General features: G+C 30.6%; 1 protein-coding gene across 5 annotated transcripts; it reads right to left on the minus strand.

The window, feature by feature from the left end:
* Window positions 1-13: 13 nt before the first annotated feature.
* Window positions 14-27,994, minus strand: LOC143230237 (protein ABHD18). Of its 5 annotated transcripts, none has more exons than XM_076463419.1 (13): window positions 27,845-27,994; window positions 25,515-25,721; window positions 23,171-23,255; window positions 21,406-21,506; window positions 18,089-18,170; window positions 11,474-11,560; window positions 10,477-10,502; window positions 7,747-7,885; window positions 6,707-6,796; window positions 4,813-4,917; window positions 3,776-4,335; window positions 2,725-2,803; window positions 14-2,327 (listed from the first exon to the last, which is right to left on the minus strand). In XM_076463419.1, exons 2-13 carry the CDS (start codon window positions 25,598-25,600, stop codon window positions 2,262-2,264), a joined length of 1,506 nt encoding a protein of 501 aa, XP_076319534.1. In that variant the 5' UTR covers window positions 25,601-25,721; window positions 27,845-27,994; the 3' UTR covers window positions 14-2,261. The 5 variants fall into 5 exon arrangements, with proteins under 5 accessions (XP_076319534.1, XP_076319536.1, XP_076319535.1 ...); XM_076463421.1 differs by having other exon boundaries at window positions 25,515-25,624; window positions 27,845-27,961; XM_076463420.1 differs by having other exon boundaries at window positions 27,632-27,877.
* Between the last annotated feature and the right edge of the window lies 1 nt (window position 27,995).

The raw sequence follows: 27,995 nt of genomic DNA on the forward strand, positions 1-27,995 counted from the left end.
TTTAGTGCACAGATTTTGAAGTGAGTTGTTTATTTGTCAAATTTCAAAATGTTTTACAGAGTTCCTGTATTATAAAAGTCTACAACTGTTTACCTGAAACTTGGTAAACTGTCCTACAAACATTTTGTGAAGTGTCTGCATGTTATAATTTCATTGTACAGGTCACTAAGTTAGGCCACATTTGGAGTATTGTCTTCAGTTTATAGCTCCTCATCTTAGGAAGGACATTGAGTTGTTGGAAATGGTTTAGAGGAGGGTTACTAGAATGGTACCTGGGATGGAGGGGTTATGATAGATTAAGATCTTTACGGTTGTTTTCTCTTTAAAAAACAAATTTAGAGGGCATATGATTGAAGTGTTTAAGAATGTAAAAGGAATTTATAAGGTTGATGCTTCAACATTTTTCATATTTAACAGCAAGAATTACAGAACTAGGAAACAAATACAGATTTGGCAAGGTAGAAGCCATCTTCACCTAATACAGTTTTGTTCTTCAAAGAGGGTGGCTGGTTTATGAGATGAATTGCATTTGGATGTGAAAGCAGTAAACTTGAGAGAGATATGATGATGATAAGGGCTGGCTTTAAATTCAGTTATTTATTTAATACTTTTAGTTAGGCTTAGAAGATGGGACAGCCAAGATAGACCAGAAGGTCTGTTGCAGTTCCCTAAACATTATGTTATCTTATTTGATAATTCCTGAGACGTTCTGACTTTGAGGTATTAAGCATGAAAATTAGAAATCAAAAGCATTAATTCCTACAAAATCAACACTTGATGAACCTTGCATTCTCTTAAAAGATTTGACTGGACAACTGGGAAACCATTATAACAAAATTATGTAAATTCATAAAACAACAATATTGCAAAACATTTTAAAGTACCCACACTTAAAACACACTGGAAAAGAATAATCCTACAGCATATATTTTAGATATCTTCTGAAACATGCATAAAACCCCAAATTCAAAACAAGTTTAACAGTCATGTCAAGTATAGTTTTATGACAATGTGTTACATTTAAATATACCTTGTGTTACAAATGCACTTCTGTTTCACACTTGTCCTACTAACTCATGAGTTGTTTTCTTTGCAGATAGTTCTCCATTTATAACACCATAAAGAAACAAGGTCTAATAGAAGTTTTCCTGGTTGAAATATGGTTCAGCAAAACAATTATTAAAGTAATCAGGAACAGATGCTGTGTTAATCCTAAATATTGTTACACAATCCAGATGGCAACTTATGTAAATTGAGTTTTGTAGGTAGGACTGGAAAACAGCTAATCCTTTTTTCACCAGACTCTAATAAACTAAAACAATCATTTGGTTTTGTCCAATATCCTAGAATACCATCCTATATTATAACCTAAAGAACAAAGTTTCACAGCTTCCTATCTGATAAAGATGAAGCAGTATCTCAATTAAATACATCCTAGAACTTGAAATCTTTTAGAACATTCTAATTAGGATGTTTTACACAGAAAGAGATTATAAATTCTGTATTTGCAGTTGGCTATATTGTTAGAACATATCCTCCTAAACAACAGATGAACAGTGTGAGAACACACACCTTCCATCTGTCATTCACTTTGAAAACACTGTGCAAAAAGTACAACAGATAGTGAAAACATATAACTTCAAAGATTTGCCTATACAGATGTTTTAAGGTTAGAGAACAATACACATACATTTTAGGTTTAAGATTACATTGCCTTATTCAAGCAGTAGAAACAATCAGTAGCTATAGAACAGATAACTGGAATCCCACCCAACTGATAAGGTACACTGCATAACTGTCATTCCACTTAGCTGATAGGGTACACCAGGTAACATGAATCCCAATTCAGCTAATAGGGTACACTGGGTAACATGAATCCTAACTCAGCTGATAAGAGTACACTGGGTAACATGAATCCTAACTCAACTAATAAGAGAACACTGAATAAGTGGAACCCAATGTGTCTCAGGATCCCCTTTATAGACCAAACATTCAACAACCAATACTTACTGTTAAAGTTGGTTCACTTCTTAAATGCTACAGTAAATGTACCCACAAAAAGTAGAGTAAAACTTTTATATTTTTTGACAACCTAACCCTCAACTGGGACATCTTAAATTTTATAGCTAGGATACAGACAAGAAACTTATTATATTCAGCTTTATTTGGCTTTGTCACATAAAACTTAAATACACCTGTGTGACTAGGATAGCAGTAAAACTTGGCTGTTCAGTGTGCTACGCAGAGTGAAAAATATTGGTTCATCCTTTGGCACAAGAAGGTTTCCCATTTCCAAGTGAAACCACTGGAGTGTAAATAACTGTGTTCTAGGGTTAAGAAAACGTTATTAACAATTGAGAAGGAGATTACATAATAATCACAATTGATACCAATCCAATCTCAAGTAAATTTAGGAACAACTTTTGAAAGAAATATAAAGACTAGGTAGAAATTATCACCAATTGCTGCTATAACAGTAACTACAGAACTAGTCTTAAAAAAAACCAAAATTGTTAAATTTAACAGACACCTTTTTTTTATTTCATTGCATAAACTATTCAGCACCTTTAAATTACACGAGTGGTATCACTGTTTCACCAGTTGAAAAATCAAATATGTGTAAATAACTCTGCAACCAAAATCTTTGCCTTGACCAAGATGATATCAGAATCAGGTAAACTTAAAAACATCTGTTTTCAGCTAAACTTTGGATGTTTTCTCTACCTTCTGTGATGCCTCCATCAGGATACTTCTACTATGGTACTTCTGGGCTGTTTTTTCTAAGGCATCCGTGATGGCTTTCCTAATAAAAACATTCGAGAGAGAGGGTAAGCATATAACCGCTACAATGACTGCTATAGTTTCTAACTATACATGGAACAGAACCAAAGCTTCACTTACTGAACTCTTACAAGTTTCTAAGAAAACATGAGACTTGACAGGGAATGTAAAATTGATGTTAATATTTTCAAACACTTGTCTTATGATGGGGGGGGGGTGATTCCACTGAAATTACAGATTTTTCTAGAAGTTTCGATATTGAACCATATATATCTGAAAAGAAGTAAACATATTTAGTAATGTAGATTTCTAAACATTCACCCAGTAAATACACATGCACTGACATGCCTTAAGTACAATCAAAAGTTAGTAAATAAGCTTTGGAAGATGTCTTTAAAAGTAACATTAATATAGCGATCATACAAGTAATCAAACTTGTGCAAAGATAGTGAAACAATAAAAAACTACTGTGAAATAACTTACACATCCTTCACCAAAGTAGTTTAAATGTTGTAATAAGATTATCATTTACTTATTTATGTAAAAAGTGTAAAACATTGAAAGAGTTTCTATATATTTTTACTAAAAATTAAAAAGACCAAAAAAATTTTAAGTCAGAATATGATAATGCTCTAAACGTTTAAGATATTCATATTAAAAATATTGTAATTCTATAATATACACAAGTAAAAACAGTTCATATGCAGTATAGAGGGTTCAAAACAACCACTACATCAGAAAATTTAATTCAGTGCTGGTTAACTATTTTCAATTTGGAAGGATATACTTTAGTTAAAAAAGTACCTTTGTTTTCTACCTGACTCTCACTGTAACTTTTATAACACAAACAAAAGCTTATCTGTCTTATTATTATTATTGCAGGAAGATATTTTAACTTTTTTCTAATAACATAAGCAATGATTTTCTTGTGAAAGTGTCAAATACAAGAAAAAACTTCTTAAGAGTTGTTTCTGTAACTATATGTAATATTTACCTAAAAACACCCTGGTTGAAGAGGAAGGCACTGATGTGTCCACAGTTTATGTATCGGACCTCTACACCAGGCCATAACTCGAGTAAGGACGTGATTCCTTCTCTGGGAACGTAAGCATCCCATGTAGCTGCAACTGCAATGGCTAAAGTAGGATCCACTGGAGTGGAGAAGTTCCCTAGATGAGTACACTCATCCATAATCCCTCGCATGAAGTTCAGGGATTCCATTCGTAATGCTTTTTGTCTCACCGTTGTGTCATGTCCAGCCTTCATCTGGGCCTCCAGCAGAGTGCGTGAGCTAACACTATCCTGTGGCACCGTGGCCTGGCTCTGTGGTCCTTTGCTTGGTTTTGATAGCCTTCCAGGGTCTACTTTTGCACCAGCACATACATCTCCATTATGGGGGTACCATGTCACAGTTTTATTGTCTGAGTCATTATTTACTGTTGAGGTTCCATTTACACTACTGTTCTGGGTATTTTGAGCTGGAACAAACTTCACTTCAGTTACACTCTCAGGATAAGTACGAGCAAAATGACAGCCAGCAATGAAGGAACTGTTCTAGAAATAGAAAAAAATGTACGTATAATGTGGCCCTAAAACAACAAAACAAGAACAGTATCAAGTCCTCAAAATCCTAATACCAATTGGACTTGGATTAGCTTCTAATATAATAATTACCACAAGTTCTTTCAAACAAATAATAATAAGTACAGGAAGAAGTAAACAATTATTACAAACAGAGGGCAAATTAATTTTTTTAAAGGAAAGGGTTAAAGTTACACATCACAAGTAGCATATGTTTCATTCCTTGTAAACAACACATCTTACAAGACACTTGCAGTGACAGAATAGTTTATATTACTTTCAATTGAAATCTGAAAATTGGTCAAACTGAAACCTAATCACCCAACTGACACAGGCAGTAATTAATTTTGTGCAACATAATTGTGTTGAACTTCTCATTTAGTTTCAAATAACAAATTTGCATATTCAAAACTTAACTTATGAGCTAGTTCTAGTACAAATACACTTTACCTGCTCTGGAGAATGGACCATCTTCCAAATCTCATTCCTGTACAAACTGTTTGAAAAGAATTGATTGTCTAAAAGATTCCATGGGATAGCATCACTCATCACACCCTGTAAGGATAACAAATAACCACTGAATATTGTGGATAGTATGTTTTGCTTAATCACTTCTGACCACAGATATAAAACAATTACAGAAAATTGTGACTACACTTTAAAGATACTGACAAAAAAACTAAAGTTTAACCACTTTGTTAGCCAATAACTGATAAAGTCTTTGCTAACAAGAACGAAACTGTAAACCACAAGTTTTTTTTGTAATGATGAGAAACCCACTTGAAGTGAAAATGTATTCTCAAGACAGCTGGTATGGGCATTAAAATTTTAATTAAAATAAAGAACAGAACAACATCTTCAGGTTAACAAAGATAGTTTATAGTTGTTGTCTTGAGAAACGAACCAGAAGTTTCATCACATATTAAAAACAAAACAAAAAAATTTCAAAGTTGAAATTTATTCAGTAAAAAGGTTTATGTATTTTATTTCATACACCAAATTTTTAAATCACAAAATGTTTATTTGGGATTGACTTTAACATGTTCAAATCAATAAAAAATATTTGTTTGGAAATCATCCCCCTTCTAACTACACTTCAGTTCTGGAAGCCCCCTAGTTTGACCATGTACCTTCAACAGAAGTATAGTTTTATGTACTTAGCCAACTGTTTCTCAATATGGCTTTATGAGATTCTCACAGAGGACAGAACAAAGTTAAGCTTCACGATATTTGATTGGAAGAAAACATATTTGTGAACACTTTCTTCCACACTTGCAGTCCCGATTTTTATCATTATTTTAACTTTGAAAATGTTTCCTTCATCATTTTATACTTAATTAGGGTTAATAATATTGCAGTATAATACTTAAATAAAACATTTTTCTTGTAACATGATGAATTAAGCTTACTTAAATCATTCTGCCCTCTACAGTGCAGGTTTAATTTCATCAATAAAATCACTTTATTAGGCTAACTGCCTGAACAGGCACAAAAATCACTGAAAGAAATATTTAAACTGAAACACATAAATTAATAAAAAATAGGTTTAAAAGATAAGATACTACATATATTAAATCTTCTGATTAACAAGGGATATGTATAACAACTTGTAATATTTTAATTATGCAGTAACATATTAAACCTTATGTTCAATAAATTAAAAAAAGGATTGCTTACAATTTTGGTACAACAAAAGTTATTTTACTGTATGCTAGTTATTGTTAATATAGTGGAACTGAGGGAATACTTACAATTTTGGTACAACAAAAGTTATTTTACTGTATGCTAGTTATTGTTAATATAGTGGAACTGAGTGAATACTTACAATTTTGGTACAACAAAAGTTATTTTACTGTATGCTAGTTATTGTTAATATAGTGGAACTGAGTGAATACTTACAATTTTGGTACAACAAAAGTTATTTTACTGTATGCTAGTTATTGTTAATATAGTGGAACTGAGTGAATACTTACAATTTTAGTACAACAAAAGTTATTTTACTGTATGCTAGCTATTGTTAATATGGTGGAACTGAGTGAATACTTACAATTTTGGTACAACAAAAGTTATTTTACTGTATGCTAGCTATTGTTAATATGGTGGAACTGAGTGAATACTTACAATTTTGGTACAACAAAAGTTATTTTTACTGTATGCTAGTTATTGTTAATATAGTGGAACTGAGTGAATCTAGTTACACCTTAACTAATAATTTCTGACGTACACTACAACACATATAGTTACGGTCTTGTAGATATTTCCAGCTACAGTAATGTGACTAAAATCTGTTTTTAACTGCAGAATAAAATATATTCTTATTAAAAAGACTGCTTATACGTGGTACCTGGGTAAAAACACAGGAAGCTGTAGTCCAAGACAAACAGGGGACTAGAGCAAGAGGTTTGTGCCAGTTACTTCCAGATATAGATGCCATCTGAAAAATGTAATTTAGTTAAATATAACGTGCGTAGTAGTTAAAATAACATTTAAGTAGAACCTTATTTTATATACAACAAAAACTGAACTGTAACAAATCTCAACATGCTTATGGGGTATGGTAACTTATAACATTATTTTCTTCATTATAAAATGTATCTTGTAACACCATCTTCTTTTCAGGATATTGCATCTTGTAACATGGTTATTTTTATGTGCTCACATTTTGTTCACTTACAATAGTAGCATATCAAAAGTTAATATTAGACCATTACTCAAGTCCAAGATGCAAACCCCTAGAAAGAATACCAGAATTTTTTAACCTAATGACACACATTATAAACAAAACCAAAGAAATCACCTACTATGTATCCACCTTATTAAAATGGATATTTCTACAAAGCCTAATATAAATTTGTTGTAAACTGTAGTTTACTGGCATGTTAAAGATGCTATGTTTTTACGAGAAGTCAAAATGTGTCTTGTCACCTCTCAACATTTACTTTAATAAAAAAACAGACTTTATGAATGAATATTTCTCTGTTAACATGTTAGAACAGTTCACAAGAAACAACCTAATGGAGATTCGATTATTTAACTTCCGAGTTACAAAGAACAGCTAAATCCTCGTCAAGTTGAGATAAGCTTCATTATCATTACAAAATAACTTTCAACTCTATTATCACATAAAACAAAGGTTCGAGATATGACAACAGCTTTAGTAACAGAGTTTCACAAACTCATTTTCTAACAAAAACTATTTGTAATTTCCAACACGTAACCAGTTTCCTTGATACAAGCGATATATTATCTGATGGTATTTCTAGGTTAGTGATCCACATTGTTACTGCCACCATGTTGTTAAAATAAAGAGAAAAAATACATGTAGTTTTAATGTGAATTACCTGCCAAGCTTACATAAACAAATAACAAATAAATATACTTTACGTGGCCTCCCATTGAAATTCCTGTGATTCCAAGAGGTCCCAACCCTTGTCGCTCACACCAATGAAACAGAGCTAATGACTCCAGGATCAAACAGCCTCCCATAACAAAAATATCCGACACATTATGTAGACTTGAACGACTGTGGGTAAAGAGAACAATTGTCAAACATGTCGTCTAGACTATATTTACCACAAAACCTGATGTTCTAAACATGAGATTTTATCAAAACACTATGAATGTGAATCTTACACTGGAAAATTAGAGAACACTAAATATACTATAAGGTTACACCTTACTTTACAAGAACAGTAAAATGAAGGTACATCTTGCACTAGAATAACAAATAATACTCAACAAACTATAGGGTTAAAGCTTACTTCACAAGAACAGTAAAATGAAGGTACATCTTACACTAGAATAACAAATAATACTCAACAAACTATAGGGTTAAAGCTTACTTCACAAGAACAGTAAAATGAAGGTACATTTTACACTAGAATAACAAATAATACTCAACAAAGTATAAAGTTGAAGCTAACTTCACAAGAACAGTAAAATGAAGGTACATCTTACACTAGAATAACAAATAATACTCAACAAACTATAGGGTTAAAGCTTACTTCACAAGAACAGTAAAATGAAGGTACATCTTACACTAGAATAACAAATAATACTCAACAAACTATAGGGTTAAAGCTTACTTCACAAGAACAGTAAAATGAAGGTACATGTTGCACTAGAATAACAAATAATACTCAACAAACTATAGGGTTAAAGCTTACTTCACAAGAACAGTAAAATGAAGGTACATGTTGCACTAGAATAACAAATAATACTCAACAAACTATAGGGTTAAAGCTTACTTCACAAGAACAGTAAAATGAAGTTGCATCTTAAAGTAGAATAACAAATAATACTCAACAAACTATAGGGTTAAAGCTTACTTCACAAGAACAGTAAAATGAAGGTACATCTTACACTAGAATAACAAATAATACTCAACAAACTGTAGGGTTAAAGCTTACTTCACAAGAACAGTAAAATGAAGGTACATCTTACACTAGAATAACAAATAATACTCAACAAACTGTAGGGTTAAAGCTTACTTCACAAGAACAGTAAAATGAAGGTACATCTTACACTAGAATAACAAATAATACTCAACAAAGTATAGGGTTGAAGCTAACTTCACAAGAACAGTAAAATGAAGGTACATCTTACACTAGAATAACAAATAATACTCAACAAACTATAGGGTTAAAGCTTACTTCACAAGAACAGTAAAATGAAGGTACATCTTACACTAGAATAACAAATAATACTCAACAAACTATAGGGTTAAAGCTTACTTCACAAGAACAGTAAAATGAAGGTACATCTTGCACTAGAATAACAAATAATACTCAACAAACTATAGGGTTAAAGCTTACTTCACAAGAACAGTAAAATGAAGGTACATCTTACACTAGAATAACAAATAATACTCAACAAACTATAGGGTTAAAGCTTACTTCACAAGAACAGTAAAATGAAGGTACATCTTACACTAGAATAACAAATAATACTCAACAAACTGTAGGGTTAAAGCTTACTTCACAAGAACAGTAAAATGAAGGTACATCTTACACTAGAATAACAAATAATTCTCAACAAAGTATAGGGTTGAAGCTAACTTCACAAGAACAGTAAAATGAAGGTACATCTTACACTAGAATAACAAATAATACTCAACAAACTATAGGGTTAAAGCTTACTTCACAAGAACAGTAAAATGAAGGTACATCTTGCACTAGAATAACAAATAATACTAAACAAACTATAGGGTTAAAGCTTACTTCACAAGAACAGTAAAATGAAGGTACATCTTACACTAGAATAACAAATAATACTCAACAAACTATAGGGTTAAAGCTTACTTCACAAGAACAGTAAAATGAAGGTACATCTTGCACTAGAATAACAAATAATACTCAACAAACTGTAGGGTTAAAGCTTACTTCACAAGAACAGTAAAATGAAGGTACATCTTACACTAGAATAACAAATAATACTCAAAAAACTATAGGGTTAAAGCTTACTTCACAAGAACAGTAAAATGAAAGTACATCTTACACTGGAATAACAAATAATACTCAACAAACTATAGGGTTAAAGCTTACTTCACAAGAACAGTAAAATGAAGGTACATCTTGCACTAGAATAACAAATAATACTCAAAAAACTATAGGGTTAAAGCTTACTTCAGAAGAACAGCAGGATGTATCTTCATTATACACTAGAAAAACAAATCATACTAAACATAGCAAAGGTAAATTTTGTACTAGAGTTTGGAATACTTAACTTGACTTAAGAATACTTGAAAATAAATATTGCATTAGAAGAACAGATAGTAATAAATAGATAGGGCTATCAAGCATTGTATTGGAAGATGAGAAAGTTAAATAAAGTGCAGAAGAAAAATAGAAAAATAAACTAAAGATACCAAGCATAATAGAAAATAAAGCGAGCCTTTTACACATGGTAACTGATATTTCTAACTAAAAGGCACGTAATGCATTCACTGAATTCTGAAATTCCTTTCATGTTCAGACTGGGCTTAAGCCTGATAAAACTACTAATAAAAAGCCTAAAGTAATGATAATTCATAAATTAAATAAAATGACATTTATGACTTTAATGGTAATATAGAAACTGATGACAACTGATCACAGAGCTAGAACATGGACTTACATTTGGTCTTTTGGTTTTCTCACACCATGTGGATAAAGTTAAGAAATTTTCCACAAAATCAGATAGTCACATCTCAGTAATTCAGAAGCTAAGTAAAGCATTATATTACTTTTCTTGTTATTGAAATATGTTACAATAATTACATTTCAAGATTTATAATAATATTTTAGCATACATACATTTTCTGTAAAAATAAGTTCAAATACAACTTTAATTTTGAAACAGAACCACGCAGTTTATTCCTGCTGTTATATGCTACAAATAACTTAAACCAACATTTTATTTTTAAGTAGATTATAACAGTATACATTTTACCAATAAATCTAAGGTAGAACAAACATCTACACCAAGGGTAACAAACCTATCATTGTTGGAAGAAGTAACAAATGTAGAATAGCATTGTAACAAAGAAAGTGTTCTTATGTAAAATAATAAACTTGTTAAATAATGCATACAAAAGTTATATTTACTTCCAAAATGACCAGTTAAAAGAATTCTTCAAATTACTTTTGAGATAACTGTTGCATTCTATTGAGAAAATCCATCAATAATAATTTATTATCTGAGGTAGGTATATTAAGCCTGATTCTTCAGTGAAAAACATAGATGCATAATAAAAGAGATAACAACTGTTATGGTACATTAACCATCAATCATTGGTCAAGAAATTCCTCTTTCAACAAATTAGTTTAAAGCTGGGTAGGACCACAGCATGTTCTAGTTTTTAATGCTAGGATATCTTAACAGTATCTTCCAGTGTTACTAATAAACAGTTATTTTTTGTTGTATTTTTCGACAGGAGGAGGGAGGTGTACAGAGATCAGTAACAAAGTCTAACATTTCCTAGTTATTCTTACATGTTGATTCAGCAATATCTAAAATTCCCTTAACAATAAAGATATTTGAGAACACTGATTTAATCCCAAGGGACTTTTGTCTGGTAACTGACAAACTACTTTAATACTGATTTAAAAAAAACAAAAAACAGTTAAAGGATATAGAATGGATTTTCTAAAATAATGGATGCTATTCCTGATTCTTTTAGTAAAGGCCTTGCCAAAAGGGTTCGTCTCCTCCAGAAGTACTGTAAGACACACACACAAAAAAACCTTTTTACATCAATGTATCACAGAGAAAAAAATGCACTTTCCATTACCGTAAAGATTGATGATACAAATCCACCACCACTATGTCTGTACTTCACAACATAGACAGCTCTTTAATAATTGTCATGATAATTCTCTTCACATTAGTATATCACAGAGAGAAAACAAAACATTAAAAGTAACTCTAATGGATGTAGCTTCCTTTACAGCCAAGTAGATGTTTTTTAAATATATTATTATTAGCTATGCACAAATTTTATTAAAGTACTATCATCACATATGTGGATAGTTTATTAGTGTGTTATTATTGTCTATGTACAAGTTTTATTAAAGTATTATTATCAGCTATATGGATATTTTATCAAGGTATTATTATTATCAGCTACGTGGATATTTTATCAAGGTATTATTACTATCAGCTATATGGATATTTTATTAAGATATTATTACTATCAGCTATATGGATATTTTATTAAGTTATTATTATCAGCTGTGTGGATATTTTATCAAGGTATTATTAGTATCAGCTATGTAGATATTTTATCAAGGTATTATTATTATTATCAGCTATGTGGATAGTTTATTAAGGTATTATCATCAGCTATGTGGATATTTTATCAAGGTTTTATTATTATCAGCTATGTGAATATTTTATCACAGTATTATTATCAGCTATGTGGATATTTTATCAAGGTATTATTATTATCAGCTATGTGGATATTTTATCAAGGTATTATTATTATTATCAGCTATGTGGATAGTTTATTAAGGTATTATCATCAGCTATGTGGATATTTTATCAAGGTTTTATTATTATCAGCTATGTGGATATTTTATCACAGTATTATTATCAGCTATGTGGATATTTTATCAAGGTATTATTATTATCAGCTATGTGGATATTTTATCAAGGTATTATTATTATCAGCTATGTGGATATTTTATCACAGTATTATTATCATCATCTATGTGGATATTTTATCAAGGTATTATTAGTATCAGCTATGTAGATATTTTATCACAGTATTAGTATCATCATCTATGTGGATATTTTATCAAGGTATTATTATCAGCTATGTGGATATTTTATCAAGGTATTATTATTATCAGCTATGTGGATATTTTATCACAGTATTATTATCATCATCTATGTGGATATTTTATCACAGTATTATTATCATCATCTATGTAGATATTTTATCAAGGTATTATTATTATTATCAGCTATGTGGATAGTTTATTAAGGTATTATCATCAGCTATGTGGATATTTTATCACAGTATTATTATCAGCTATGTGGATATTTTATCAAGGTTTTATTATTATCAGCTATGTGGATATTTTATCAAGGTATTATTATTATCAGCTATGTGGATATTTTATCACAGTATTATTATCATCATCTATGTGGATATTTTATCACAGTATTATTATCATCATCTATGTGGATATTTTATCAAGGTATTATTAGTATCAGCTATGTAGATATTTTATCAAGGTATTATTATTATTATCAGCTATGTGGATAGTTTATTAAGGTATTATCATCAGCTATGTGGATATTTTATCAAGGTTTTATTATTATCAGCTATGTGGATATTTTATCAAGGTATTATTATCAGCTATGTGGATATTTTATCACAGTATTATTATCATCATCTATGTGGATATTTTATCACAGTATTATTATCATCATCTATGTGGATATTTTATCATGGTATTATTATTATTATCAGCTATGTGGATATTTTATCATGGTATTATTATTATTATCAGCTATGTGGATAGTTTATCAAGGTATTATTATCAGCTATGTGGATATTTTATCACAGTATTATTATCATCATCTATGTGGATATTTTATCACAGTATTATTATCATCATCTATGTGGATATTTTATCACAGTATTATTATCATCATCTATGTGGATATTTTATCACAGTATTATTATCATCATCTATGTAGATATTTTATCAAGGTATTATTATTATTATCAGCTATGTGGATAGTTTATTAAGGTATTATCATCAGCTATGTGGATATTTTATCAAGGTTTTATTATTATCAGCTATGTGGATATTTTATCACAGTATTATTATCAGCTATGTGGATATTTTATCAAGGTATTATTATTATCAGCTATGTGGATATTTTATCAAGGTATTATTATTATCAGCTATGTGGATATTTTATCACAGTATTATTATCATCATCTATGTGGATATTTTATCAAGGTATTATTAGTATCAGCTATGTAGATATTTTATCACAGTATTATTATCATCATCTATGTGGATATTTTATCAAGGTATTATTATCAGCTATGTGGATATTTTATCAAGGTATTATTATTATCAGCTATGTGGATATTTTATCACAGTATTATTATCATCATCTATGTGGATATTTTATCACAGTATTATTATCATCATCTATGTGGATATTTTATCACAGTATTATTATCATCATCGATGTGGATATTTTATCACAGTATTATTATCATCATCTATGTAGATATTTTATCAAGGTATTATTATTATTATCAGCTATGTGGATAGTTTATTAAGGTATTATCATCAGCTATGTGGATATTTTATCAAGGTTTTATTATTATCAGCTATGTGGATATTTTATCACAGTATTATTATCAGCTATGTGGATATTTTATCAAGGTATTATTATTATCAGCTATGTGGATATTTTATCACAGTATTATTATCATCATCTATGTGGATATTTTATCAAGGTATTATTAGTATCAGCTATGTAGATATTTTATCAAGGTATTATTATTATCAGCTATGTGGATAGTTTATTAAGGTATTATCATCAGCTATGTGGATATTTTATCAAGGTTTTATTATTATCAGCTATGTGAATATTTTATCACAGTATTATTATCAGCTATGTGGATATTTTATCAAGGTATTATTATCAGCTATGTGGATATTTTATCACAGTATTATTATCATCATCTATGTGGATATTTTATCACAGTATTATTATCATCATCTATGTGGATATTTTATCAAGGTATTATTATTATTATCAGCTATGTGGATATTTTATCAAGGTATTATTATTATCAGCTATGTGGATATTTTATCACAGTATTATTATCATCATCTATGTGGATATGTTATCACAGTATTATTATCATCATCTATGTGGATATTTTATCACAGTATTATTATCATCATCTATGTGGATATTTTATCAAGGTATTATTATCATCATCTATGTGGATATTTTATCAAGGTATTATTATCATCAGCTATGTGGATATTTTATCAAGGTATTATTATCATCAGCTATGTGGATATTTTATCAAGGTATTATTATTATCAGCTATGTGGATATTTTATCAAGGTATTATTATTATCAGCTATGTGGATATTTTATCAAGGTATTATTATTATCAGCTATGTGGATATTTTATCAAGGTATTATTATTATCAGCTATGTGGATATTTTATCAAGGTATTATTATCATCAGCTATGTGGATATTTTATCAAGGTATTATTATCATCAGCTATGTGGATATTTTATCAAGGTATTATTATTATCAGCTATGTGGATATTTTATCACAGTATTATTATCATCATCTATGTGGATATTTTATCACGGTATTATTATCATCAGCTATGTGGATATTTTATCAAGGTATTATTATCATGAGCTATGTGGATATTTTATCAAGGTATTATTATTATCAGCTATGTGGATATTTTATCAAGGTATTATTATCATCAGCTATGTGGATATTTTATTAAGGTATTATTATCATCAGCTATGTGGATATTTTATCAAGGTATTATTATTATCAGCTATGTGGATATTTTATCAAGGTATTATTATTATCAGCTATGTGGATATTTTATCAAGGTATTATTATTATCAGCTATGTGGATATTTTATCAAGGTATTATTATTATCAGCTATATGGATATTTTATTATGGTATTATTACTATCAGCTATATGGATATTTTATTAAGTTATTATTATCAGCTATGTGGATATTTCATCACAGTATTATTATTATCAGCTGTGTGGATATTTTATCAAGGTATTATTAGTATCAGCTATGTGGATATGTTATCAAGGTATTATTATTATTATCAGCTATGTGGATATTTTATTAAGGTATTATTATTATCAGCTATGTGGATATTTTATTAAGGTATTATTATTATCAGCTATGTGGATATTTTATCACAGTATTATTATTATCAGCTATGTGGATATTTTATAAAGGTATTATTACTATCAGCTATATGGATATTTTATTAAGGTATTACTATCAGCTATATGGATATTTTATTAAGGTATTATCAGCTATGTGGATATTTTATTAAGGTATTATTATCATCAGCTATGTAGATGTTTAAGTTTTAGTATTGGCTATGAAATTGTGCTTATTAAGAGAGTATCGACCCTTAACACTGGACAAATTTACATGTTGCAGAAACTGTGAAATGTACTTAATGCACACATATACAAAAAGCTTATTGACATTTAAATCCAGAAAAAAATTAACAGAATTTTCTAAAAACACAATTTTCACTGGTGTAACCAGTTTATTGTCACAATAACTTCACCATTAAAGCCAATACCAGCACAAAATGATGTCAGTCTTCCATAGCTTGATTTTTTAAAAATTTATCAAACATCTTTACCACCTGTCTTATTAATACAAGTCTAATTACCACTAATAAAAAGTATTAATTACAATTAATTGCTTCCATAAACTCATTAGCATTGCAGAAAATTTGAAAATTTTTTAGTTAAAGGTTTGAGGGTATTCATAAGAAGCACATGTATCAGTTTTTCACATTTTAATCATTCAAGTAAAGTTATGATGTTAAAACAGTGCATGTTTCTTTATCACTGCCACATTAATTATGCATATGACACACAGAAATAAAAGTACTTTCAGAAATTGGGACATCATACTTTTGTTTTATACTCAATGTGAAACTTATAAGAAATATTTAATAGTCTTACTTCAGTATGTAAATTTGTCAAGTTTTAAGGATCAATGTTACCTTAGGGTATTATTACTACTATTTATAAGACAGATATTTCCTAGAGTTATTATATGCTATAAAGATGTTTCTGTTGTGGTATTGGTATCAGCTACATAGATGTTTTTATCAAGACAACTGTCAATCTTACAACTTTCATTAAATATAAAAATTACTTTTACGAAGCCCTCGATAGTCAAATCATTTGTCATAATGGGCCACAATGTCCACCTATGTACATAGTGTGCAGCAAATATTTTGGTAAATAACTGAAAATTAATATATTGCCTGACAAAAATCACAAATGAAGACTAAATACTAGCCTACATTTAAGTCAAATTTAATCAGAAATATTTATATCTTTGAGGACTAAACACTATTAGAACATATCCTTTTGTATGCCAATAATCTTAGGAGTTTTACTAAAAAAGACAAGAAAGTTAGAATCGAAATCCACATTTCAGGAACTTTCTTGTGTAAGTCAGGGTTAAAAAGTAATCCTACCAAACTCGTAAATTTGTATTTAGTTCTACTAGTAACACTTAAAGGGTAAAATAAAACATTACTAATGAACATTTCAAAAGGTAGATTAGCCTATTCTTACTATTAATATGCCATGGGTTTTAGTTTGTTTTAAATTTCTGTGCAAAGCTACACGAGAGCTAGTTGGGCTAGCCGTCCCTATTTACAGCGATAGAATAGAGAGAAAGTGGCTATTCAACACCAACTCTTAGACTACTCTTTCACCAACAAATAGTAGGATTGTTCATCACATTATGATGCTCACATGGCTGGAAGGGTGAGCAAGTCTGGTGCAACAGGGATTTGAACCCATGAATCTTAGGTTGTGTTCCAAGCACCCTAACCATTGGGCCAGATACATCCGTGATGCATGCATTTCAATCATTTATGTTGCAAGCTTTTACTGCAAACAGAATGTTACTACAGTTGTGTTTAGGCAAGACTGTTTCACTTTCCAGTGCCATGTTAGTTTAGTAATCTATATTCAACCTGTATGACATCCTGAGGTTAGGTACTACAAAATGGCTCTAGTGATACCTCAGCCTCGACAAAAGGTAATTTGCAAGTCAGATAAGCTCACACCAACTTAACCCTGAAGTTCACTCTTTCCAGCAGATTGGTATAATAATACAATAGAATTAACATAAACTGCAAATTTTTTCTGCCACATCCCATATAACTTGTCCATGATTAATACCAATGTTAGGCATATTGACTATTAATGCTCTCCCAGCTTTTGTCATTTACACTGCAAGCATCAGATTACTGTATACATTGTCAGCCCAGGAATTTAGGCCTACATTTCATGCAATTTTGTTAAGCATTTCCACTGTAATAAAGAAAAAATTCAGGGAAAATCAGCGACACCACACCCACTCCAGAAATACACTATCTCGTGTTCTCGCTACAAAGAGATTACTGGATACTATGTAATTTATAAAACAATACACACTCACATGATCACCCGTTCCTGCTAGGTGGAGGCAAACTGGACGCAAGGAATCAGCTGGCCATTCCTTGGGAAGTAACACTTGAAACCTTTGTAACAATGATTTTATATAAAAAAGACAGTAATTTTAACATTACTTTTAAACCACTTCAAAATGTAATATTTCAGATAATTATTCAAAAGAACTTTGAAAAGGATCATAAAGTTTGCCCATCCACTTGTATATTAAGAATTATTAAGACTGTTTTTATGCATGTATAACTTGGTCCACACATATACCTATTTAACAAAGGATAATGAACTGCACTGATAAAAAAACAAACTCACACCAAATTTAATTTGAAACAAGCAGGAAGAACGAATGAGTGGTAATAACCTTTGTAAACCTTGTGAAGTTATAAAAAAAGGCCTAACCCTTCACACAAGAAAGTACAAGAAGTTAATAGTCTGGGATAATAATAGCATGTTTTTATATTAAAAGACATAATTAATAAACACCTACAATTCTATTCAAAATCCCAAAATAAACAGTTCTTTACTGCATTTCTACAGAATTTACGAAAATATGAAAAAGACGAATGTTTTACTTTGTTTACACAATTTGATTAAACTTGCCCATTACATATCATTTAGTAAATATAAAGAACAAGAGATTAAAAATATACAAAGAACCATGATCAAATAAAATGTGTGAATATGTGTTTTTCTTATAGTAAAGCTACAATCTGCCGAGTCTATCAAAGGTTAAAATGTCATTCTCTTCTTTGCTTTAAACATGATAAAAGATCAGAAGTGTGATGATCTTTCATTGAGTAGGCAAGTGATCCAAAATTTGAGAATTTATGTCATTATAATTTTTAAAATTGGATGATAAGAGTTGCTCTGGACATTGAAAATTATAGACAAGTTAGTCCTTATTACAAATTGAAAAAATTCTAAAGATTCTAATGAAACAAGAATTATAAAATGATTTAGTGAGAGCCATCATGGACTCAGCAAAGGGAATTTTTGTCTTATTAATTTATGTTATTTTGATAATGTTATCTGGAAGAAGAAAAGATATGGATATAGCATACATAGATGGACAAAATGGTTTATGGATACAGCATACTTTGATGAAGGAAAGGGTTTATGGATACAGCATACTTTGATGAAGGAAAAGGTTTATGGATACAGCATACTTTGATGAAGGAAAAGGTTTATGGATACAGCATACTTTGATGAAGGAAAAGGTTTATGGATACAGCATACTTTGATGAAGGAAAAGGTTTATGGATACAGCATACTTTGATGAAGGAAAGGGTTTATGGATACAGCATACTTTGAGGAAGGAAAGGGTTTATGGATACTTTGAGCATAGGGTTTTGATGAAGAAGGAAAAGGTTTATGGATACAGCATACTTTGATGAAGGAAAAGGTTTATGGATACAGCATACTTTGATGAAGGAAAAGGTTTATGGATACAGCATACTTTGATGAAGGAAAAGGTTTATGGATACAGCATACTTTGATGAAGGAAAGGGTGTGGACTTGGATGCTACACAAGATTACTAAACAGAATTACATCAACAGAGATTAGGAAAAGACCATTTGTATTGTAGTGGGGGTAGAAAGCAAAAAAGCATTATTAATGAATCTTAACCCTTGTTCTAGTGGAATGATTCAATCTTAACCCTTGTTCTAGTGAAATGATTCAATCTTAACCCTTGTTCTAGTGGAATGATTCAATCTTAACCCTTGTTCTAGTGAAATGATTCAATCTTAACCCTTGTTCTAGTGAAATGATTCAATATTAACCCTTGTTCTAGTGGAATGATTCAATCTTAACCCTTGTTCTAGTGGAATGATTCAGGGGTCAGTGCTGAGGCCTGTGATTTTTCTTATTTACATTAATGATATTGAAAGGGTCATATTTACTAAATTAGGAAAATTTTCTGACCATGTCAATTTTTTTGGTATTTATAGATGTATTCGGGTATTTAGATCAACTGATTAGATGAACAGGTATTTAGATCAACTGATATCTAGTATGTGAGTCTTAATTACAGGTCGTGAACAATAATGTATCTGGGCTGTCATAATTTGAAACACATGTTTAGCCCTTAAACAGCAGGAATGTTGTAGGTACCAGCATTAATTGATGATGGTTGCTGTTTAACGGTTAATATACATATAAATACATAAAATTTAAGAACAGGAGACCAGTTAGTTCATTTTGTGTCATCTCAGCCATTAAACTTTAAAAAAAACTCTCAAGCAAGATTTTATCATTCAACTATTTATTAAGTATTCCATTAAATTCCTTCATGTTTACTGTTTTCACCACATCTGAAGGCAACCTATTTAAAAGACCAACCACTCTATTTATAAAAATAAAATTTAGTTGAAGATGACTCCTATCTTGCCAACACACACCCACAAGCCCCCCTAAGTGTGAAATTAAGATGGTGATCAACACTATCATCTCTCTTAACAGTCTTAAACACCTCAATCAGATCCACTTTTGCTCTTCTGTTTTCAAGAAAAAACATTTTGAGAAATTTCAGCCTCTTTTCACACAACAACCATCTAAAATATCATTCTAATAGCTCTCCTCTGAACACTTTCCAACAATTTGATGTCCTTCCTAGGGTAATGAACCCAAGTCTGAACAGAGTAATCTAAATATGACCTAACCATTGACCTGTACAGTGACACCACAACCTCTTTAGACTTGTATTCATTATTGTTGTTGGAACAACCTAAAATATTATTTTAATACCACTAATAACACTACACTGCTTAGCAGGTATATAAATAATAAAATTATATTTACTCAAGGGAAGGCAATCAACATGATTAAATTCCTCATGTAAAGTTGTATTTCTTTATGAACTGTTATTTAATGTTCACTTTCCATGGTTATTACTAAAGATAGGGTTGGACCATGTATTCTTCATTAAAAAAGGCAACTGAAATTCCTCAGGAATGGAATATTTCAATCCCTGCTTGGATAGCTAAAGACACTGATCAAACAGAACATTACATATGTTTTCTTCCATAACACTGCACTCATTACTGTTGTACACCACTTACTAAAACCAACAAGTTACACTTTCTAGTAACTGAAACGTTTTACAAGTATTTATTACTGTTATACATGAAATACTATTTACTTAATCACAAATTAGAGTTTCTGGGAATTGAGAGAACTTTGCTAGTATTTGTTAACACCAAACTCAGACACTACGTACTAAATTACACATCAAAATTTTCTGAGAATTAAAAAGAACTTTACAAGCATTTGTTGTTGTCATACATGAAATGCTGCTCACCAAATCCCACCTTGCTATCTGAGACTCTTTTGGTACAACCCCAGGCAAATGATGAACGAGAGGTGAGAGGAAATGCCCATCTAGGACTTTGTACTGAGGATATTCTTCAGCCTTTGGACCAGAATAAAAATGCTCATCACTAATGTCCATTACGTAAGAAAGCTATAATCTTACTTAACTCTAGTTTCAACAGTACCAATCTAACAAAAGTAACAAAATTCTACACCATGAACATTCTTAGTTCTCTATGAACTCTTTAATTCTAACCAATACAAATGATAAGTTCATTTTTTTATATATATATAATTATAGTAATGTGGAGAAAAAAAGATCTAGCTAAAGAAATCTGACTTCATACACTCTTGTGCAAATTAATTGAAACAAGACGGAAAATTACGATATTTTTCAATTTTTTTGCGTTTTATTTCTGAGAATCCAAAAATTACAAATTAATACATGATATGACCGCCTTTATTTTTCAATAGATCATTAATCCGCTTTGGCATCGAGTCCACAAGTTGACTGCAATCTTTACTAATTTTTGGATCGCAATACCACACCTCAATTATGGCCTCAATTAGCTTATTTTTCGTAGTACAGTCTTTTTCCTGAAGTCTTTCTTTACAAATCACTCAAAGATTTTCAATAGGATTTAAGTCCGGAGAGTTTCCAGGCCAGTCCAGCACCTTCACTTGCGTTTTCGTCATAAAATTCTTCACAAGTTTTGATGTATGGCACGGAGGCAGATCTTGCTGAAAAATGTCAGATCCATCTGGAAATCTCTTTTTCAATTCTGGAACAACTCTTTTCTCTAAAACTTCGATGTACTGTGGTCCTCACATCATACCTTTCACGATATACAAGCCTCCGACGCCATAGTAGCTGAAAAAGCCCCAAAACATCTTCTTCAAGGGATGTTTTACGAACCGATTGACGTGAGATTCTCAAAGTTTCTCACCTGGAGATCTGCGAACATGCAGACTTCTTTGACCCTGTACAAAGAAACAAGTCTCGTCACTGAATAACACCTTCCTCCATTATTCTTGTGTCCAGTTCTTGTATTTCAGACCCCATTGATACCGTTTTTTCTTCATTGAGTTGGTAAGAAGTTGTTTTTTGACTGGTCTCCTTGCCCTTCTAACGCAATTTCGAATGACGTAATATTCCTCAAAATTTCGTCATATATCTCAAAAATAGATCAACCATACTGAAAACACAGCTAATGATGCCATCTGTGTGAAAAAATGACTATAAAAGGAAATCAGCGGGTCCAGAGAGCCTACACCGGTCACTACGCTGAAAATATTGTAAAATGACCATTTGTTTCAATTAATTTGCACAAGGGTGTATATGTAAAAAATACTAATGTGAAATATCCCCATGCCAAATATCAAATAACAGACATTTAAATACTTCACTTATTTCAGAATTATCTCATTTACACAGCAGCTTGCTTTTTATTTTGGCTACTGGCTATTTTAATCTATTTAATAGTAAATCACTCATCTTGTATTAGGAAATGTTTTACAGTGAACTGTGAAACAAAAGTGTTTTATCTGACAGAAATAGGAAGTTTTAGTTTATTAAGCAGAAATTACTTTTTGAAAGACTTAAAAACATGGGTGAAGAAACTGAATAGTTCTGTAAAACAAAACCGAGTTAACCTCAAGTTGTAGACAAAGAAACAATAAACGACTTGATACAATCAACTTTTATCAAAACATATGCACTCGTATTATACATGACATACGAAGTTAAAAAAAGAAGATTTCTACCTTGTCTATATACACAGGATAATCGGGTGATACAAGATGTTGACACGTTTCTCTATTGGATATAGTCTTACGAAATTCAAATAACCTGTGAATGGATAAAACCAACAATTTTAGAAAAGGCTTAATAACAATGTACTAAGTGAAGAATGCACAATTCACAACTAAATAAATATGTGATTTATTAAATCATTACTGGCATACATGCAAAGTAGCACAACATAAGTATTACTACAGACAAAACATAAAATAATTTAGGAAATAAGATGCAAGGTAATTATTGTCTTAAACTTTTATTTTTAAAACCATCCACTTTATGTTCTTTCACAATTATAATGCTTTGTGACTATTTAACTTACTTTGGACATTTAACCAAGAAAACCATACACACAAATAAATATGTGTGTGTAATTTGCATGGGTGCTTAAAGTGATGCTTCAAGACATGGGAATACCAAGGAAAAATTAAAATTACTTTACTGATTATGGATTCCATCAAAACTACAAAACTCTTCTGTATTTGTTTTGATTTTGTTTTTCTTTAGTTTGTACAAGATCCTTACATATGCCACCCCCCCTCCTTTTGTATCTCATTCTGTGATTTAATGTAATTGTGTTTTATTGCCTTTGGTTGCCACCTTCCCTCTCAACCAATGAAATATTTATTACCATGCTGCTCAACAAATTTTGTTGAATAACATGTATTTAAAGTTATAATGTGATGTCTGACTGAATATGGGTTTTCATGGATATGTAATTATATTTGCATGTTTGCTTATTTACATACATGTCAAACAAAAAGGACCTTTTTCTCTCGATAATCCCAAGGAACCAATTATTTGTAAAAACAGAGCCAAAGAAAGTACTTACGTGATCCCAAGTCTTAATTAAGACATTATAGTATGATCTACAAGGTACAACAGTCACCTCCAATCAACTTTCTGATGAAGACTTTTTTAAAACATTTCTCACAAAATTCATTCACTATTTTATATTAATTAACAAACATGCTATTTTTTCAAAGCAATGTAAGCAATGAAAAAAATATTTCAGAATATTATAGTGAAGAATGATTAGTATAATGAGAGCTGAGTCCAGTGGGGCAATACACATGAATAAAAACAAACAAACCACACCAACATAGACAGTCCAGTGGGGCAATAGACATGAATAAAAACAAACAAACCACACTAACATGGACATAATTTTACAATTTCTCAGTATTTTGTGACTAGAGTGTAATAATTTAATGCACAGTTTATATTTTTAAACTTTTGAAAAACAATTTATATAAACATTTTATAACACCAAAAAGTGACCAAGAAATCAAATATAATTTTACACTTTAAATTTATGTACAAATAGAGAATTTAATGCTATAACAGGACCACATTATGATACATCAATATGTAACCTGCTTAAAAAGAAAAGTAAAAATATGTTCCAATACGGGCCCGGCATGGCCAGGTTGGTTAAGGCGTTAGACTCGTAATCTGAGGGTCGATGATTCGAATCCCCATTGCACCAAACACGCTTGCCCTTTCAGCTATGGGGGCATTATAATGTGACAGTCAATCCCACTATTTGTTGCTAAAAGAGTAGCCCAACAGTTGGCAGTGGGTGGTGACGACTAGCTCCCTTCTCTCTAGTCTTACACTGCTAAATTAGGGATGGCTAGTGCAGATAGCCCTTGTGTAGCTTTGCGTGAAATTAAAAAAACAACAAAAAAACAAATATTCCAACACTGAAAATAATGAAACTGAACACCAAATTCAGTGTTAATAAAAACCTTTAATGTGTCAATGCTGGAACACGTTTAAATTATGAACGTTATGGAAAAAAAACTTTCTGAATTACATTGAACTGTACAACTCAATGTACTTGACGTTCATTTAAGATTTCCACATTTCAGATTAAGACTTTTAATCCTAAAATACAACAAAACCACTTTTTACAGTATATTTAACATTTTCATTTAACCCATATTTGACACTGTAAGTTATGATAAATAGCCAAGGTATGTAAACAGAAAAGGTTATTTGAAGTTTTCACTTCAGACTTCACAATCAGTCAGGGTAGTGACAACGATGTATTCAGCCAGAGGTAACATATAAGACTTACTTCCCCAAAATGGATGCTGGTGATTTTTAGAGGCAGTATGGTTTTTAATTTCATAATAAATTAAACAGAACAACTAATATCTGAACTATTCCATAAGAAGAAATCTACAAATGATTCAATGATTTTTAACTGCAAGAGAAAATTAGAAATCATCATGAATAAATAGAAAACATTTCTAAAAATTTACTTTTGTGCGAGAGTTTCTAATATCAATAATTAAATCTTACCTTTTTAATTTTTCAGGATTACCCCAACCTTTAGTAAAGAACTTTGTAAGAAGAATGCTGCGGTACACTACGTCTAGTTTGCTCATGACAGTTCTTCTGGTATCAAGTGACTAAGAAGGAAATTTAACAAACACAATCCACAGTTAGCAGATGAATGTCATAAGAAGGTGCCACTTAATGAGGTACGAAGAACAGTGTTAACTATATCTGGAAATAACATATGATATTAGCATACTGGTTATGTCTATGAACAGGTTTTACCAACAGACTGACTTAAAAGAACGAACTTTAATTAAAATGAAAAATAAAATTGTTCACATTCCTATGAAACGAATCATAGCAAGTTTTAGGGTTAACACAGTCTCACATTTCAAGCAACTTCAAACCTGTATCACTATCCCTGTATTAGGCAACTTTTCTCTCATGGTTAAGATTTTTGCTTGTAACATTTTTTAATTAAAAGATAGCATTTCAAATAGTTACTTAATTCTACGTTAAGTGAAAATGGTTAATTAAACATTTCAGGCCTATCCTTCACCTGCTAGATGTTTTTCTCCAATGTTCAAATTCATTAACAGACTTAAAAAATTCCTTTTGAACACCTGTTATTCTGAATTAAAATGAAATGAATTAAAAACCTTTTAGAGTTAAGTTCTATTGTAAATAACACAGCTTTCAGATAGCTAAAGACCACCTGACCCTTCAAGAATTTCCTTGAACGTTCACCCTCTGGAAAATGTAACAATTTTCAGGACATAATCTATTCCCCTCTTAGGCCCCTGCAAAGTGCTACCATTACAGCTGCTCAAGGTAACTTATTCTGTAAGTCAAACATTCCGATTAAAAAGTTAAATCATCTTCCCTAATGATTTTTCCAAATCTCAAACCTGATCTTATTATCTTCAAAATACAGTCCAATCAAAAGCCTTCATCTTTTGTTTTTCATCAGTAAATTAAAAGATCTGAACCTATCCATATAACCTTTCCATTCCTGAAATGCAGGTTTTAAAATCATCACTAGATCTGGTATCACTTATTATGGAAGTCAATAGGTTTGTTACTTCCGGTCAGACCATTTAGTTCAAAGTGTCCTTTGTACTTCAGGTGTTTGGTGAGTGTCACATGTTGTGGAATAAGTTTAAGGTTGTAATTATCAAGATCCTCCAAACTGGCATCAGAACTCTGTGTATCAAAACTCGTACACAATTAGTCTACATAGATCACTTAACTGGTTTAATTACTTTAGATACACAGTACTGCTTTAACATTTTATATATTTATGGATTTGACTACAAAATACCAAAATCAAAAGATTTTTTACATAAAGCACGAGTTTTTCCCTATAAAAAATTAACTATATTAACATTTAATGTGAAATTTAAAAATTAGAGCCAAGAAAGAATAACACACAACACATTATTGTACAGGATTTCCTTTAAAGTGACCCTAATAATTCTGTTAACTGAAACTGTATCTTATTACAAAATCATTACGCTGCCACGACTGATCTCAACATGAATGCTCTAGCGTGTTATTGTCATTCTTTCAAGAAACTTGACTTTAAATCTATAAACATGTACAACAGATCTTGTAACCCCTTTCAAAAATGTGTGCCAAACTACATAAATAAACAGCCTTAAAAACTTCTACCTAGAAGCTCCTAAACCTGTGACTCTTATCCACAATACCATTAATAGTAGCAGGCATTACTACTTAACAGTATCTCAACGTTTTCAGGGTCAAAACCAATGTTATTATTAATAAATTTTTTACAAGTTTAAACAACACAACTTATTTACTTAGTTCATCACTAGGATCTGAAAATGAAGATTAGATTTATATTGTTTATTTACGTCTTACTCTTATGGATAAGGAATATTATTAAAAGTTTACGCTTCAAACTTCATAATTACATTTAGGGTAATAACAATTGTATATTCACTTAAATTTTATCCCAGAAAGTGGAAGTGATTTTCGCAAGTTTCGTACCACCGAATAAATTTCTTTTTAAAAAAACATCTTCTACGTTGTACTACCACTAAATAAAACTATATCTATATAATAATATACATTAATTATTATTAATAGTATTACTGCATTTAACTGTCAGTACTTGCCTTATTTATAAATTTATATTACGCTAACTTGACCATGTTGTTATTAATAAAGTCTCTAGTTTAAAGAGTAATATTTATTACTCATACAGCTTTAACAGTTAAGAAACGAATAATGGTTAAAAACAAATGTATGTAACAATAACATTAGTAGCACACAAAGTTCAAGATCATTATCATAACAATAACTTTTCTATTTACAAGCTTTAAGGTTACCTTGATCCTTTTCAACCACTAAAACATTGTGCAACACTAGCGCCCTCAGCAATCAATAACATTTAATATTATGAATGTAACATATGCTTTTGATTATTATATTTTAGATATATTTAGCGCGACAAATCAAGGACAACAATATCCTAAATTG

Source organism: Tachypleus tridentatus, chromosome 10, assembly GCF_004210375.1.
Source record: "Tachypleus tridentatus isolate NWPU-2018 chromosome 10, ASM421037v1, whole genome shotgun sequence".
In the NCBI taxonomy this organism is placed as follows: domain Eukaryota; kingdom Metazoa; phylum Arthropoda; class Merostomata; order Xiphosura; family Limulidae; genus Tachypleus; species Tachypleus tridentatus.

Coding starts and splice junctions, on each gene's coding strand:
- LOC143230237 (XM_076463419.1), bottom strand. CDS start 25,600: ATGAGCAAACTAGACGTAGTGTACCGCAGCATTCTTCTTACAAAGTTC. Junction 23,256..25,514: donor AATCCTGAAAAATTAAAAAG/GTAAGATTTAAT, acceptor ATCCATTCACAG/GTTATTTGAATTTCGTAAGA. Junction 2,328..2,724: donor TGATGGAGGCATCACAGAAG/GTAGAGAAAACA, acceptor TCTTAACCCTAG/AACACAGTTATTTACACTCC.